The sequence below is a fragment of the Camarhynchus parvulus genome, chromosome 7 (genome assembly GCF_901933205.1).
Source record: "Camarhynchus parvulus chromosome 7, STF_HiC, whole genome shotgun sequence".
Taxonomy (NCBI): Eukaryota; Metazoa; Chordata; class Aves; order Passeriformes; family Thraupidae; genus Camarhynchus; species Camarhynchus parvulus.
Window position 1 is genome coordinate 2,482,485 of NC_044577.1, and position 17,733 is coordinate 2,500,217.

The window sequence follows — 17,733 nt, forward strand, 5'->3', positions numbered from 1 at the left end:
CTGCTGCCAACACCCTGACCAACAGGGTGTCGGGTTGTGCTCTGAACTCTGTCAGTGTTGGTTTAGTTTACTGCATTGTTTATTTTATCCTTTTATTTTCTTCCCTATTAAAGAACTGTTATTCCCGCTCCCATAATTTTTGTTGCCTGAGAGCCCCTTAATTTAAAATTTGTAGCAATTTGGAGGGGGGGGATTCATTTTCTCCATTTCAGGGGAGGCTCCTGCCTTCCTTAGCAGACACCTGGCTTTCCAAACCAAGACACCTGGGCTGCCAAATTCCTTGAGCTGCTGTACCTGGCTCCTGCTCCAGCCTGCCCAGGCTGCTCCCTTGGTGGTGGTCCCACAGCTTTGCCATCAGCTCAGATGTCACCCATGGCTCAGATGCTTTGGGAGTCCAAGGCAGGTCTTAGATATGCAAGTGGGTTTAATTCACATTTATTGTTAGTTCAGAGGAGGCAATGATGGTGTTTGAAATCAACAACTGGGGTTCCCAAGCACTGCGGTACCTGGTTTTAAGTCCACAGTGGGTGAGGGGAATATGGAATAGTGAGGGAAGCACACTCTGCTCCATGGCACGGCCAGCATCCTGGGCTGGAGCATGGGGAGGTCAACACAGGCAAGTCAGAAGTCCAACAGACTGCTGTAAACACCCCTTTAGAATGGTCCCTTTTCTTTCTGCACTATTTTTGTGCTGCATCTGAGTGAAAAGTTACACTAAACCCCTGCCCACAGATTTATTTACAGCATGCCAAACGAGGAGAAAAAACCTGCTGCTGCAGCAGTGTCTGAAGTTCAAGAATCCTCAAAATCCTCAATGCAGCTTTTGAAACAACCTCTCCTGAGGCCAAGGAGCCTCAAAGCTTTGCATTTCTAGGAGGTCTTAACTCAGCCACTGATCTTGCCAAGGGACAGTTCTCAGAGCCACTTCACAAAAGCAATGCCACTGAAACCATGCCACACACAAGGGGCTCAGAAAGACAACCACAAACACTTCTGGAGAGAGAAAGCAAACATGGAATTGCAAATTAAGATTAAATTAAAATCTTCCAGTTTACCTCACTGTTTTTGAGGTATGGAATTAATTAAGATTAAATTAATATTTTCCTTTAACAGGCAAAGTATATTTAATACATTAATTTAAGAAGAGAGCAAACCAGACAAAAGCACCTAACAAACTTCCAAAGAAATTCCCTTAAGGGATCCAAGAAGCATTTCTGATCTAACAGACTGAACAAAACAAAGCTCATTGCTAAACAATTCTTTATAAACAAACAATTTAACCCAGTCAGATGAACAAAAGGAGCAGCAGCCATTTATACTAGCACATGTCTGAAGCAAATTTTTTTGGTTTGTTTTAAAAAGGGCTGGAAATGCCACTCTAAAGTCCAGCTTGCTCTAGTCCAGGCCATGCATGGCCAAGCCCTGGGGAAGCTCTCTGCTGTCCTGTCTGCCTATTCACCACCTCAAGGTGGTCTTCCTCTTCCTTTCCCTTCTTCCACCATCTCTTAAAAACAAGCCCAGCTTCTTCCTCTCTTCACTGCAGCCTAAAAAACCAAGCACACTGCATCCCACCCCACCAAATAATCACTGGTCCTGGGGATCAAAAAGAAAATTTTCCTTCCAGAGACATAGGCACTTTTAAGCTTATGAAAAAGCTTCTTCTCTCCTAAACTGTCTGCTCCCAAACAAAATCTCTTTTTATGTTTCCTCTCCCGCTCCTCTCTAATCTTGCAAAAGTTGAAAAACATTGTTTCCACCTAGAAAAAGGTGGCAGAGTGACTGCCACCTTTCTTCAGCCACCCACAAAAGCCACCTCAGCTGTCATGTGCCTGTCATCCCTGCCTGTGCTTCCCACCCAAACACTGCTGCAGCTCCCCCCAGGGCTCTGGGTAACCTAAAAGGCACAAACTGCTCCAGTTAGCAAACACAAAACCAGGAGGAAGGCTGGAAAAGCATTTCTTTTGCACTGTAATATAGGAGGGGAAGGCAAACGGGACCAATTTGCTGTCCCAGAGCAGGGCAGCTGGGAGGTGCCAAGCATGCAGAGCACTCCTCTCCCATCCCTCATTCTGTCACTGACTCCTTGACCCCTGTCCCCGTGGTTACTGCAGGACAAGTGGATAATCCTGGGGAAATTGTTCCCTGGGGAATTCTCTGTAACTTCTTAATGAACTACACCACAGTGATCACAGCACTGAGGGCATCACCCTCTGGAGACCACTCTGCTCAGTGCATTAAAGCTGACACTAATTGAATATTCAAAAATCAGCAGTTTGGGGAGAACAAGCATGGGTTAATTACAAGTACTGAGGTATCAGCTCTCCTCACTCACATACCCATATAGTAACAGCTACTGCACCTACACCAAAGATTTGGCTTTGCCAGGGGACATTAAAGAGAGGAAATTAAAATTTTGCAAATAATTTCTGAAGCAAAAGCCATTAGAAGACACTGAGCTGTATATTTTCACCAGCCTGGGCATGTATGGAGGAGAAAGAAATAAATCACCTCTTACAAAACTGATAAAGCCAATTTATAATGAAGTCAAAATACAAAACATATCTCTTTGGAAAAATATTTCCTGAAGCTCATTTTAAGAAAAAACTGAATGTCAGATCCGCACAGAAGATTGTCTTCAGCAGTTCATAGCTTATTTTTCAAAATACTGGGTCTGAAGTTGTTATCTAGGGCTTATTCAATTTTTAGAGGTGAGGAAAACACATAAAAAGACCAACTCCAAAAGAGGATTTGAATAAATCAACAGCTGCACAATGTTATCATAATGCTGAGAAAAACAGCCTGAGCAACAAGAATTAATGTAACATAAAGCATGCAGCTTTCTTTTTTCCCTTCATGCTCAAGACAGTGACATTTACTTTGTCTGTTCCAAATACTCCTCTACACTAATTACAGATGATGCTGACAGCAGACCATCTATTTTCCCTGAGATGATAGGTGAAAGTTTTGTACTTTCAAAACTGCTCAGCTTGATGCTTAAACATTGAGGTAAACTGGGAAAATGAAGTCAGGACCCTCTGATTTATTTCTCCAAGAGATGAGTTTGACATTTGGATGATTCCAAATGAAGTCATTCCAGTGCCTGAAGACAAGGGCAGAACCAGTGAACCAAACAGGACAAAATGCTGCCATTTAGTATTAAAACATTAATTAAATAAGCAAGGCTCCAAAGGATCAACTCCAAGTAGCAATAGTTTACTGGAAATGAGTCTTAATTCCTTTTAGATCAGGTAATCTAATAGCACAGACAGATATTTATGAACCTAGGATCTGGAGTTATGGGAGAGAAATTCCTGAAAAAACAGTCGTTTCCTGGAGGGGGGCATGAAAAGCTGTCTGCAGATCTGTAGTTTAAGATCACCTGGATGTTTCCTGCTCCTGGCTCTCCTGAGAGCAATAACACAAAAATTACAAAACCCAGCACTTGGAACTATCATCTCAGTGAAAAACTGAACTGCACATATACCTAACAAACACGGAAAACAGAAAACAGCCCAGCTAGCTGAGCCCAGCTGATCTCTGTGAGAACACAGCTACAAAAAGAAGAAAAAGGACAAATATTCCCTGCGAACATCCATCATACCTTTTTAAACACTGGCTTTACTGCTCATATGCTCAGCCCTCCACAGAGTTGCCCAAGTATGCTTTGCTTATTTTTAAGGTCCATCAATCAGGCAGTGATTTATGAACCCATTTCCACCTGCAGTTAGACATAACTGCAGAAGGATCCTAACTTTTAGAACCAGTCAGGCATTTAAAATACACATCCAGTTGTTCAGTTCTTAAAATCAATCACCTGAGATGTTCTCAGAGCAAAATGAAAACAAGCATTTAGGAAAAGTGAGGAGTATTAAGGAGAACTAACTGAGCTAGGCAGGTGATAATCCTGGCAAATGAGGCACATGTTGGGGACTAACAGGAGCCACTAAAGCACTTTGGAGTTTGAAATTGAAATTACTGAAGGGTACAAAGCAGAGCAGCAGAGAAACAGCAGCAGTGTGAAGTCCTGCGAGGTATTTAAAAGTTGGTACTTCTAATGACATTAAAAAAACCTGAGAACAAAATGAAATTAAAACCATCTATTTGCTTTCTGCCTGGGAAATTTTCATTTTGACCATCAAAACTAAAAACAGGAGAAAAGCAAGTTCAGACACTGAGCAGGGCCCAAAGTAACTGCAGCACTCTCCAGCTTTGTGAATAAGCTGCTCTGGAGAGGAAAGTGTGCAATAAAATGATGCAGAATGTGACAGAATGGAGACTGAAAGGTAAATAAGCTCCTGTTGCTAATTCAGGTTTAGCTACAAAGGAGCAGAAGGAACACAAAACTCACAAAGGAGCAGAAGGAACACAAAGATCAGCTGGGAAGCACTGCAGCAGTGTTCACACAACCCACAACCTGGAGACCAATCACTACCAGAAATTATCTAAGGGTTTGGGATTCTGGAGTGTTTCTGTGAATAAAAAGAAAGTGATTTTTAAAGTGTATATATAGACAGGTTGGCAGGTTAATGTTTTAAACCTGTTTCAGGATAAGAGCCCAGCTCTGCTCAGAACCTGATTTCAAAACAGCATCTCATGCAGGAGCTCAGAAATAGCACATTCTTTATTTCCCTCACTCACACACAGGCTGCTCTTCACAGTGGTCCATGGAAATGTGTTCCCAAGCACAAAGAAGGGAAAAAAGATAAAGCTCAACACTTGGTAACTGAGGAGAATTCAATCGTGGATGAGATGACACCAAGTGCAAAAAAATGCTGGGAAACAAAACTGAGTTGGGTCTTCCCCCCTTAAGAATTCTCCACGCTGTAAAAAATACATTTTATCAGGGAAGTTTTCCAGACAATTTAACAGATTTTTTTTTCCAGAAAGTTTCTTCATGTTTCTACCCATTTGACAACAAAAATAATAAAAAGGTCACAGCAGTTGATTTTGAAGGATTTTACATTTAAGAGCTCTGCTGTCACCACAAGGGTTCCAAAACGAGACACAACCAAAAACTTGAGCCTTCTAAAGGGTTAAGCACACAAGCTCCACACATGCAGCTGGTTTGTGCATGGGGCTTCTCATGTGTATTCTCAACTTGAATGGCTTCTCTAATGCCCTTGGAACAGTTTTTGTGGCAGAAGGACGTGCCCACTCCCAATTTAATTCTTTAGGAGTAGTTCAGAGTGCTTTATTGGGCAGGTCTGGGTGCTATTCCTCCAGAAAATCAGGCTGACTTCATATTATTGACAAATTCAATACTGATTTTCAAGTCCATAACAGGCCAAGACTGGATTCCTACCCACAGAGCTTCTGTGCAAATTCTCACTGCTTCCCTTGTGGTGATGAAAAGCTGTAAAAAGTGAGCTCAAAACTGTGGTGCTTCAGTGTTCAAAAATTTAAAAATCAAAGGAGGACACCTGATTTTTCTCTTTTTGAAGTTAAGCTACTAGTTCCTTTTCTCTTGCTGAATCTTTCCTTTCCACAACCACAGAAAAAGCTTCTGTCTTTTGGGTTTCTTGTCCACTTCTACTAATTTTTAAGCTTAAAACTTTCTCTGAATGAAAATACAGGGACAGGAAGAGAACTAGTTAACTTAAATTACTCATTGCCTTGATTTAACCTGAGGTGAAAACAGAAACACAAAGGGCAAAACAAAATCACACCAACTGATGAAAAAACAATAGGGAAAGACTGCTTCAGAAAATCCACAAAACAACAAACTCATTTTACTTCCAGAAAGTCACATGCTCACTCAGCAGAGATTTTACAGATGAAGAAAGTCACAAATCTCATTCACAGTGCCAAAGAGCAAACCAAGTATCAGATAAAGGTCATTTTCAATTTGTTTTTTGAAAGAGACAAACACCTGATGTGCACCCTTTATCCACCTAATGCTGTTAAAGCTCTGCAAGAAACTATTTTGGCAGCATTCCTGGGAGCAGCAAGAGGAAGATAAATGCCCTGCTCAGGGCTCTGCACTGATTTTGTCAGGACTATCAATCCCATGGAAATTACCAGGGATATGGATTGCTGTTCACAGGATGCTCTTGTGCTTGCTGCCTGGCTGAAAACCAGCACACCTCACAGAGTGTGGGTTCTCAGGGTCACAGCAACCTCCAAAACCTTGGAGCAGAGAAGGATTTGTGCAGCCACCCCAAAATTCCCAAAACATTTCTACAATCAGCACTGTACCTGCTCCACTGCTGCCAAAGACAAAAAAAAACCTCACCTCAAAAACCTGCTCTTGGGCAAACCACATGAGCTGATTCTTTCCAAGGCCAGGAAAGGGTTTTTAAAGATGTATTTATTTGGAAGGACACATCCAAAAGGAAACAGTACCTTTAAGGTTCTAGTTGGGGCCCAGCCAGTGCCATCAATTGAGTGTTCTCTCAATAAACTGGAAAAGAAAGACACACACATTACACAGAGCAACTTCTGCTTCAATTGTCTTTGTCAGAAACCTCCTCAGAAACCAGCAGGAAGTAATTGCAAGATCAGATCTAATTCTTGCACTATTTATATCCAGGTAATGGAGTTTTAAACCCCAGGAGTTGGGATGTCTGCCTAAAATTACCTTCTCCACAGTGTCATTACAGAACTCCCCATCTGAGCCCAACCTCTGTCAAAACACTGGAATTATTTTCCTCCAGCAGCACAAGTGTGACAGAAATGCTTGTGACAGGCTCAGCATTGAACCCTTTTTTTATTCCCTGATGCATTTTAGATCTCTGGTGAAGAGACAGCCTTGCAGGATGACCCATCTCTCACCAAAACTGGCACAAACCAACCCAAAAAAGGGTGTTTTGGGGAGGGATAGCTAATTAGCAAAGAGAGGATCATCCTCTATTGTGTGAAAGGATTTCAGCTTCCTACAGGTAAAGATAAGAAAGTGTGAGAGTTTTAGTCTGTTTGCTCTGGAGGAAAAACTTCCATATAAAAATATATTATATATACATATATATAAAAAGATATATAAAAGATATAAATATATCTATATAGGATATAAATCTATATCTCATATATAAAAATATATATAAGATATAAAATATATTTGATATAAAATATTGAAAACCATATACAAATATATAAATATATATGATAAAATAATAAATAGAAATATTATAGTTATATTATTGTATTATATTGCTGTATTTACAAATATATTATACAAAAATACATATATATATTATAAAATATAACTTGAATTTTAATATGACTATGAATATATAAAATACAGAATTTCCTAGATGCACACATCCAGTACAGATGTCCCATATTATGGTACATATTAAGCTCAGTGAAGCTGCTGACCAATTTGCAAGTGGGAACCAATGAAGTGTTCAGGCATTTCTGGACCTTTCAGATCCAAACCTCAGCAGTTATGAGAAGGAGATATATTGGGGATCAGAGCACAAGTGAGAAATAAGCTGAAGTCTTGCTCAGAAAAGTAATAATCTGAATGAAAACAATGTAAAAAACTCCTTAAGCATCATTTCACAGTCACACCTTCCTCTGTAAGGAGTCAGCTAAAACAACTCACTCAGCAAAGCACAGAAATTCACCACCAGCAGCAGCTTCTGCTACTGAAATGACAGGGTTAAAGTGAAATAGTTTAAGGTTTTAACAATTCCCAGGCTGACATGTATTAATCATAATACATATAATCATTTTTAAATTACAGTAGATGATTAGACCATAGAGGTTATGTAGTTATTTAATGAACACGGCAAGTTTATAGGCAAGGAAATTCAATCCTTGTTCAGTGCAGAGATCCCAGAAACAGGACGATAACCTGGACAAGCTCATTCCACCTTAAGTGTGCTGCTCATCTCATTCCTGTGCCTCTCAAAAGACAAAATATGCCATTACCACTTGTGCAACGTTCAAAATAACATCTTGAGGCTGCAGTTTGTCTCCAGATGACAAAAGCAAAAGAAGCTGTTTGTCTGTTCCTTATCAAACTGTGTGGCACTGCTTCCATTTGCCTCTCCATCCACCTGACTGGGAAATTCCAAGTGAGGGGGAAGTTAACACACCAAATAAAGGCAGAAAAATATTCAGTGCCAGAGCACCTGAGCATGAGCTAAACCTCACGGCCTCAGAGCTCTCCTGGCACAGCTCCAGCCGGGACACCACAGCCAGGACTGAGGAGACACCTGCACCTCTCTGAGCACTCTGGCAGGAAAGCAGGGAACACACATGTCACAGACATTTTCTGAAAAATCATTTCATTGGGATTTTTCTTTTCCCCTGAGAAGCTTCAGCTTCTCCATGTTTGGCTGCTTTGGAATGTGATTTGCAGAACTGTTTACCCAGCATGTGAAATTGTTTTTCCTTGATGACCAATGACAACCACCTGTGTCGAGGCTGTGAGCAGTCACAAGATTTTATTATCATTGCATTCCTTTTCCTTGCTAGCCTTCTGATGAAATCCTTTCTTTTATTCTTTAGTATAGTCTTAGTATATCATTTTCTTTTAATATATATCATAAAATAATAAATCAGCCTTCTGAAACATGGAGTCAAGATTCTCATGTGTTCCCTCATCCTGGGACCCCTGTGAACACCACCACTGACACAGAAGTGTCCTTTGGCTTCACACTCCTCATTTGCTGATAGGATTTGTTTTTAGAGCAGCACCCTCTTTCTTCTACAGATTAAAAATTATCATTAAAGTCCCTCAACAGAACCTTCCCCCAGACCTAAGGAGACCTCCCAGCTTATGATTACAAATCATACATCAACCTTGGGTTCCATGGGCAGAGTGTACAATCACTGCTTTTGAACTTTGAGTAACCAGAACAGCCCCTGATGTGACCAGTCAGCTGCTCAGCTTTCATTTCAACAAATACCTGCTCATTCTGGGACTAACTCCTGCAGAAAACTGAGGAATTATTTTCTTTTTAAATAAAGAGCTCTTTTAAAAAGCATCTCCTGCATGATTGCAGTGTAAAACCTTCTGAAGCTCCAGTTTACCCAACATGCAGCTTCAGTGACAACAATTTACTGAAAGGGAAGATCAGACTGGAGAAAACTCCATTTTTTCTATGCACATGTGCAGTGCAGGTGACATCCAGTATGGGCAGACCTGATTAGGATCTGTCATTAATAATATCAGCCAGGTAACTCCTCATTTGCTGATAGGATTTGTTTTTAGAGCAGCACCCTCTTTCTTCTACAGATTGGGAATGATCATTAAACCCCTCAACAGAACCTTTCCCCAGATGCAAGGAGACTTCCCAGCTTATGATTATAAATCATACATCAATCTGAGTTCCATGGGCAGATTGTAAAATCACTGCTTTTGAACTATCAGTAACCAAAACAGCCCTGATGGGACCAGTCAGCTGCTCAGCTTTCATTTCAACAAATACCTGCTCATTCTGGGACTAACTCCTGCATGCCAGAAAGCTTTGAGGTATTGTTTTCTTTTTAAATAAAGAGCTCTTTTAAAAAAGCATCTCCTGAAGTGGGAACTGCATGATTGCACTAAGTGTAAAACCTTCTGAAGCTCCAGCTGACCCAACCTGCAGCTTAAGTGACAACAATTTACTGAAAGGGAAGATCAGTCTGGAGAAAACTCCATTTTTTCTATGCACATGTGCAGTGGAGGCGATATCCAGTATGGGCCAGACTTAATTAGGATCTGTCATTAATAATATGGCCCTGGGTAACTCGAGCCCATAAAGTTCAGAAAAACTCCACTTTGCCCACCCAGAACTGCTACACTTGACCACAGTTAACTGCTTAGAATGTTTCAATCCAGGGATGATTATCAAACCAACAGATGCCACAGCATGAGCTATATGTGGGGGGAAAGCACTGATGAAGATGATTTTCTGCTTTTAAAAATAACTGCAGCTATTTTAATGCAAAGACTCTTGTGTGTAAGTTGATTGCAGACACTATACATAGAATGCATTCTCTAACAGGCAGAAAGCAATTTAGTTATTTTAGTTTTTCCATAGAATGCCAGACATTTCCAGGGTTTGATATGTTGCGGTATCTGACAACCCAAAGTGTTCCAGAGCAGATGCTGAAAGAATGTCTCCATTTCATTAGAATTATGATGCTCTAATCACCACATTCATCTCTTATAATTAAAACCATTTCCAGAGATGGAAAAGCTGTGGCTGCCCCATCCCTGGAAGTGCTCCAGGCCAGGCTGGATGGGTTTTGGAGCAGCCTGCTCTAGGGGAAAGTGTCCTTGCACAAGGCAGGGGGGAATGGGATGAGCTTTAAGGTCCCTTCCAAACCCAAGCACTCCGGATTTTGTGAATGTGAGGCTTCACTGGGCCCCAGAAGATGCTGTGCTGGAGCTCCAGCTTTGGTTTGGTGCCTGGTATCTATATGAACACCTCACCTGTTCATTCCCCTCCCTGCACTCAGAACATTTCAGTTTCTTAATGCTGATGAGCCTCACCTACCTAGGAAGGGCAATTAAAAACTTCATTTTCACCAGGACTTTCAACACAGTACTAAAATGATTTTTCCACCTAGAGGAAAAAGTCAGCTTCTCCTTAAGCACTGATTTGCTACACATGGTGACAAGCATGCAGGATTTTCATGAGCAGCTTTCAATCTCACTCATGGGCTTTGCTTCTGCTTCATCTGCTTTTTCTTGTGTGTACCATTAACTTGAAAAATGACAGGCAGGCCTCTCACTTCTGTTTCTGTTTGGTTTCTGGCCAATTTCACCATGAAGTCTTGAGGATGAAATTGCAAAGTTTCACAAATTCATTTGGAAAAGGAAACATTTACTATCAAGGAAAACCACCCAGCAAGAGAAGCTTCTCACTCTGGCAAAGCAAAACTTTCAGGTTTCAAACCCTGATTTTATCCTGACCCCAACCCTGCTTTGTTATAACTGGCATATGTGTCTTATCACTGGATATTAAATATTATAATTAACAAATGGCAAACAAAGAATAATTACTGTCAAAGTTTAAAGAACACTTTTTCCCTTCCTTTTTGAAATTAAAAAAAAAATTAAGCTTTTAACACACTTGGGCATTAAATGGTAAAGCCTCTCTCAGGGCCTGAGGATGATTCAGACATGAGGGAGGGAAGAAAAAAAAATACATTTTGTTTAGGCTGGAGTTTACATTTTTACCCTAAGTAGAACAAAATACTAACTCTGAACCTGAAAAACCAGGCTCTCCATGGTCCTACAGCACAGCAAGAATGAGACTTTCAGTAGGTTTTTATGCTCCTAAAAGTTAAATGCAGAATCAGCACCAAAAAATACTGTCAGGACAGTTACATCCAATATTTTATCAAACAGAGAAACCTCCAAGGTTAAAAAACTCCAACAGAATGTTGTTCCTACCTTAGGCAGATTTCTCCTGTCTCTGTAATGTTTGGGTGCCAGATTCTTGTCAAACATTTTACCTTTGGAGGCTGCCAGGAGAGAAAACAAATTACTGTGTTATCTTTTAAGATAAAACCCTGTTATACCACATAAAACAGAAAAAGGCAAATATTTGTGTACGGATTTGTATGTTTAGGGCAACAGTGCATAATCTACAAGAGTCAAAACAGACTTCACTGCCCTTTTAGCTTTTCTCAACTCTTCATAAAAACCAGGCTGGTATTAGGCTTTTCCTTAGAAAAAATAACTTTTAAGAAAGGCAAGAAAATTTATTTCTTCAGGGAAAACACTCTAAGTCATTCAGTTTCTTCATACTTAACTGTTAAGACAATAATTTAAATGAAAAAACTTCCCCAAGGCTTCGTCCAAATCATGGATTTGTTAAAAAACAGCAGAGGATGCAAAGATAACAAAATAACTAATAATAAATAATAAATAGCTAATAATAAAATAACTACATAATAAATAAGTAATAATAAATAACTTCTTTTAAATACAGACCCTCCTGTTCACAGCTGAATTTGAGGCACTAAAATGAAAAGCCACAGGCAAGATCACCAAACTTCTGAATGTCATAGTGGGGTTCTGAAGTACAGATTTTTCAAGTACAGTCTCCTTTGCTGTAGTTTTGTGAAGTAAATAAAGAGTGGGACATAAAAATGTCAGTAGCTTAGCAACAGCACGTTGCTGCATCCCTGCTCTCCCCATTAGGACTTGCAGCTTTCAATCAGGCAGATTATTTCTGATGGGAAGTGTCCTGGAATCCATCAGCTCACACCAGCACCTTGCAGAACTTCAATTAAATCCCAGATTATAAATGTGGAGCCATCTCTCCCTCCACTTTTTCCAATTATGTCTTCAATCAAGAGGCAAAACAGCTCCAAGAGCTGCATTTGCATGGCAGCATCATGTGTTTTATCTCACTTTGTTCCCAACTTCCCCATTACATTTTTAAGAAACTTTTTAAATTAAGACTCCTTGGAAGAGGTAAGAAAATGTGCATGGCACTGAAACACCAGAAACAGACCTAAAAGAGATGTTGTAGGAAAAAAACCCACTGATCACCACAACAAATCTGGGATTGATAATGCATTTTGCCTTTCCTCCATTTCATCTCTGTGCAATAACTCAAGGGACATCAGTCATGGCATTATTGAAAATGAGGTGGCTCACAGAAAACAGTCTCAAACTTTTTGACCTCCAAAACACCTTAGAAGTTTTCTAACAGCACAAGCTTTTCATTAGCTACACTTTCACATTGTTTTGAAAGATGGTGTCTAGTTCTCAAGCAATGTAAAGCAGCAGAATTTATTCCATTCCATTAGATCAAGATAAAAGAGTAAATTTCTACCATATGCACCTTCAAACAGGAAATGTATTGATGAGTCAAAAAAAAAAGATTTATGGAAACTCTTTTAAAAAAATCCCCAAATCCTCACAGTGAATTAACTGGTGCCTCATTTTTTGTACTGTGGAAACAAAAGAATTCCTTTATTCTTTCAAAGTGATTTTCACTGCTAAAAGTTAGAAAAACCCACTCCTGACAGTAAGACAAAGGTTTTTCTCTCTCTCTTCTTTTTCACCTTTTAGACACAGAGGACAACTGCAGCACCACCATAAAATTCATCTTCAGCCAAAACCTCACCTTGGAATTTGTCCCAAGTCATTTTTGAACCCTCCCTAGACCAACAGACCCAGAGACCCTCAGGATGATGTTTTGTGAAATTCTGCACAACAGAGCTGCCCAAATCCATTTATTTCCTTGCTCAAAGTCCTCCTTCCCCTCAGACTGCACAGGTAGATGCAGCCTCAGCTGGGGGGCACAGCACTGACCACATTCACTTCCTTCTCCATTTCCAAGCAGCCACTTCTGCTCTGGCATCCCTCATTTAAAATGAGCAGTTTCAGTTCTTGATAAATTAGCACTCTAGAAAGACAGGTGTACCAACATCTTGTAATATTTTTTAATTTATTATGTATTATTTATATATTTAATTTGATCTCTTCACTAGTGAATAAATTTACCTGGAGAAGGACTGTGGCTCCTGAGAGAAATCTGGAATCAAAGTTATTTGAAATGTTCTCTCTGGACACCAGCTAGTCCCAAAGCTGAACCATTCCGCTAAACCACCCTGCAACTGCAGCTCCTCTCTTTACAGTGTGTAAAAAACAATTTCCCCCAGGAGGAAGGATAGAGGGGGGATACAAGTTTGCCCTAGAAGGGATACAAGTTCCTGGGGGTGAACTACACTCCAGCCCTGAGACATTTCTTGCCACTTTCCAGCAGCAGTTTCTGCAGAACTTCTCAGACTGGCTGGAACTGAACACTACACCCAGCAAAGCACTGTGAGGGGTTTGGCTGCAGGCCACAAGACCAAATCTTCCAAAATTGTTCCTCTTTATTTATTTTATGCTCCTCCACTACACCACAATTCCACATATCCACTCCTTTGGCATGCAGGTGTGTGTCCCAGCCCTGCCTGTGGGCTGAGAGCCCTGGCAGGTCTGCAGAGCTCTCCTGAAAACAGGAGAAAACTCTGTCAGTCCCCTTCTGCCTGGCAGGAAACCAACCACAGCCTCAGCAGAATGCCCTCAATATTGGGATTAATACTGCATTAATAACCTGACCACAATCTAACATTCAACCTCTTGCATTGTTCCAAAACTTTTAATTTTTGTATTAAATAAGCGGTGCTCAACTTTTAAAATATTTAATTAGCACCTGCTATAGATTTTCCTGCCAGTGCTGAGCAAGGAACCATAACAAATTAGAGATTTTTTAATTATGGAAACTGAGAATAAAAAAACTCAGATCAAAAGTGAACTTCAGCTCTCCTGTTAACACACAGCAAACACTTTCCTGCAGCAGTGTTGTTTGGGTGAACAACTGGAATACAAAAATCAGAGGAAATAAAATGAATACACAGAAGTTATTAAGGGTGACCTCTGCCACAGTATGAAATTCTTTGGTAAAGTTAAGGGGAACTTCAAACACCCCACAACCAAACCCACACAGCTGCAAACACTACCTAGCTGTGACTGCCACTACTACACACAGATAATGCTGAATTTAGGCTCAGCTGAACAGGAACCAAAGATCTTCCCTGAAACTCTTCTCCAGGATCCTCCCCTACACATTCCTCAGCCTCTCTGCAAGAACTCTGAACTACCAACGCCAAACTAAGACACCAAGGCAGAAGAATGTGAGGGAAAATTACAGAACTGTCAACCTTTTCCTTTTGGTTCACGTATTTCATTCTTAGATATGTAACTTTTTAATGAGAATAATCATTAAATGCAGGTCTCATGAATAATTAGCAGGAGAGAGCAGAACCTCAGCCAGAAGGGAGGACTCTCAGGTTTGACTCATCTGCACTTCCAAGAGCTGCCAGACAGTTGTAGAGATTTATTTTATTAAAAGACAGAAGATCCTTTCTCAATCTCAATGCCAAAGTTCCCCCTGAAGTCCTGTTACCTGCAAAGAAAATCTAAAATTATTTAAATAAATTATGAGACTAATGCAAATACTCACCACCATATTGTAGGCATCAGGAACTTCAGTTTCAAACTGAAACTTTCCCCCTTGGTAATAGCCCTCATCTAGAAAAGGGAAAACAAGGCAAATAGTTAAATAAGAGAAAAACACCAAGATTAAAACAACAGCACAGGGTTATTGCCATCAAACACTTCAGCTGGTTGCTGCCACCTAAGGAGTGTGTGAGCATTGTGTCCTCCTGCACTCTCAACATTTCTACAGCAGAAATCTGAAGTCAGGAGAGCCAACAGTCCTAGAAAAATCCATCATCCTCATCAAAGGAGCAAGGATATCCAGCTGGAGGAACCTTGCACTCAACTTCTCACTGTGGGAAGCAAATCCTGGCATGTGGCAGGCAGCACCACATCAGCGACCCTTGCAATGAGCTGGAAAAATTCTGCAATTGCTAAAGCACTGCTAAACCCTGCTCCAGGACTGAGCACATCTTCCCAAACTTGTGCTGCTAAAGCATTGCTGGATGCTGCTCCAGGACTGAGCACATCTTCCCAAACTTGTGCTGCTAAAGCATTGCTGGATGCTGCTCCAGGACTGAGCACATCTTCCCAAACTTGTGCTGCTAAAGCATTGCTGGATGCTGCTCCAGGACTGAGCACATCTTCCCAAACTTGTGCTGCTAAAGCATTGCTAAATCCTGCTCCAGGACTGAGCACATCTGCCCAAATTTGAGCTTGCTAAAGCATTGCTGGATGCTGCTGCAGGACTGAGCACATCTTCCCAAACTTTTGCTTCTAAAGCATTGCTAGATGATGTTCCAGGACTGAGCACATCTTCCCAAATTTGTGCTGCTAAAGCATTGCTAAACCCTGCTCCAAGATTCAGCACATCTGCCCAAACTTGTGCTTACCAATGCATTGCTGGATGCTGCCCCAGAACTGAGCAGATCTTCCCAAACTTGTGCTTCTATAGCATTGCTAAACCCTGCTCCAGGGCTGAGCACATCTTCCCAAATCTGTACTTGCTAATACATTGGTAGATGCTGCTCCAGGACTGAGCACATCTTCCCAAACTCGTGCTTCTAAAGCATTGCTAACCGCTCAGGGGAGTACATCTCAAAACTAAACTTGTGGCTTCTAAAGCATTGCTAAACCCTGCTCCAAGACTTAGCACATCTTCCCAAACTCGTGCTTCTAAAGCATTGCTAAACCCTGCTCCAGGGCTGAGTACATCTTCCCAAACTTGTGCTTCTAAAGCATTGCTAAACCCTGCTCCAAGATTTAGCACATCTTCCCAAACGTGCTTCTAAAGCATTGCTAAACCCTGCTACAGGGCTGAGTACATCTTCCCAAACTTGTGCTTCTAAAGCATTGCTAAACCCTGCTCCAAGATTTAGCACATCTTCCCATAGCTGTGCTGGCAATCCTGGTGAGTAGTACAATGCTGTGTGCAAGGAGTTTGAGTGCACTTCAAGAAGGGCAAGCAGGCTTTTTCACTGTCATTATCTTACTGTGATGTATCTGCTAGGAACACGTCTGCCTCTCTGCCAACCTCAGTACTGAATTATTAAAATTGGCTGAATTTTCAAATATGACATATTAAAAGATCTACTTGCATTTAAGCAGGGCTAATAGAATAGGATGACAGACAAACTGCAACGCTTGAAATAGCTGTGCTTGGAAGCTGAAATGCTTGCAAGTGATCTGAAATGCACCTGGCATTGCCATTACTGAGGTTTTTCATTAAAAAAGGAAACAGGTACCCAGCCCACAGTGGGGGCTTGAGACATCTCAGGGATGCTCTGGCTCAAAGCACCCTGAGCACTCCAGCCCCAGTGAAGGCCAGGAGGGCTGGTTACCATTATATGATGCAGGGTTTTTATATTTCTTAAACTAACACTGCAAAGAAATGTTCTGTGACACAATCCATGGTTTACAGAAAGACTAAGAAGAATTTTACTATTATCTGTTAAACCTAGCTTGTCTGCTGTAGGTCATCAAAATCCTCCTTCAGGTTGCTGCCTCCTGATCTGCTTTTCAAATCCATTCTCCATTCCCATTCCAATTCAATTCTGAAGTGAGCTGGATTTATTAAGCAATTTTAGGCAGAAAGCAAAGGGACATGCACTGATTTTTATAAGAAAAAAGCAAGAGAAAAGCATTTCTCTTTTGTTGCTAAATATTCAGAGACAAAACTCAGTAAAGCAAGCCTTTACTGAAGAACAGGAAGTAAGAGGTGAGTTACACGGATAGCCTTTGGTAAAACTGCTCCCTGTCAAATGTGCAGTGCCCTCAGAGTGAGACACTGCTCCAGAAAGGAATCCTTGGAAAATGGTCCAATATCCCCAGGAGCTCTAACACCACATTCATCCAACAGAACACACACAGCTGACTGCACTCTATCCACCATCTAGCACTAGAATACATTTGAACCAAGTGTCAGGAATTATCACATTTCCAAGTACAAAAGTTCTTTTCCTTGGCTTAATTTCACTAGTTCCTTGATTGGCTGGACTTGGAGCAAAGCATGCAGCAGCTCTTCACATTCCACCCCTGCTAAAATGAAATAAATGCCTGCTGATGGATGTATCCATCTGTGGTTTATGCCAAAGAAAATCCCCAGGTTTAATGAACACTCACTGCAATGGCTGTCCAACAAAACACACAAGGACTTTCAGCTCAAGTGCTCCTCCAAGACAATTCAATATTCACCACTGCCTCACATTACAACTCATTTCATATTCTGGTTTTACCTTGTCACCAATCACTAATCAAAAACTGGGTAAGCTACTGGCTCTGTTATCAAATAAGCAAGGACATATTTACACAATTAAGAGGAGCAAGGCATCTCTCCTCCCCTCTTTTATACA

General features: G+C 40.9%; 1 protein-coding gene across 1 annotated transcript in view; it reads right to left on the reverse strand.

Annotated features, from left to right (window-relative positions):
* Positions 1-17,733, reverse strand: part of UBE2F (ubiquitin conjugating enzyme E2 F (putative)) — a 61,506-nt gene that overhangs the window by 27,257 nt on the left and 16,516 nt on the right. The window contains exons 5-7 of the mRNA XM_030952142.1: positions 14,907-14,974; positions 11,333-11,403; positions 6,343-6,400 (exon numbers count right to left, since the gene is read on the reverse strand). Coding sequence (XP_030808002.1) covers positions 6,343-6,400; positions 11,333-11,403; positions 14,907-14,974 — 197 coding nt within the window. The remainder of the gene's footprint in view (positions 1-6,342; positions 6,401-11,332; positions 11,404-14,906; positions 14,975-17,733) is intronic.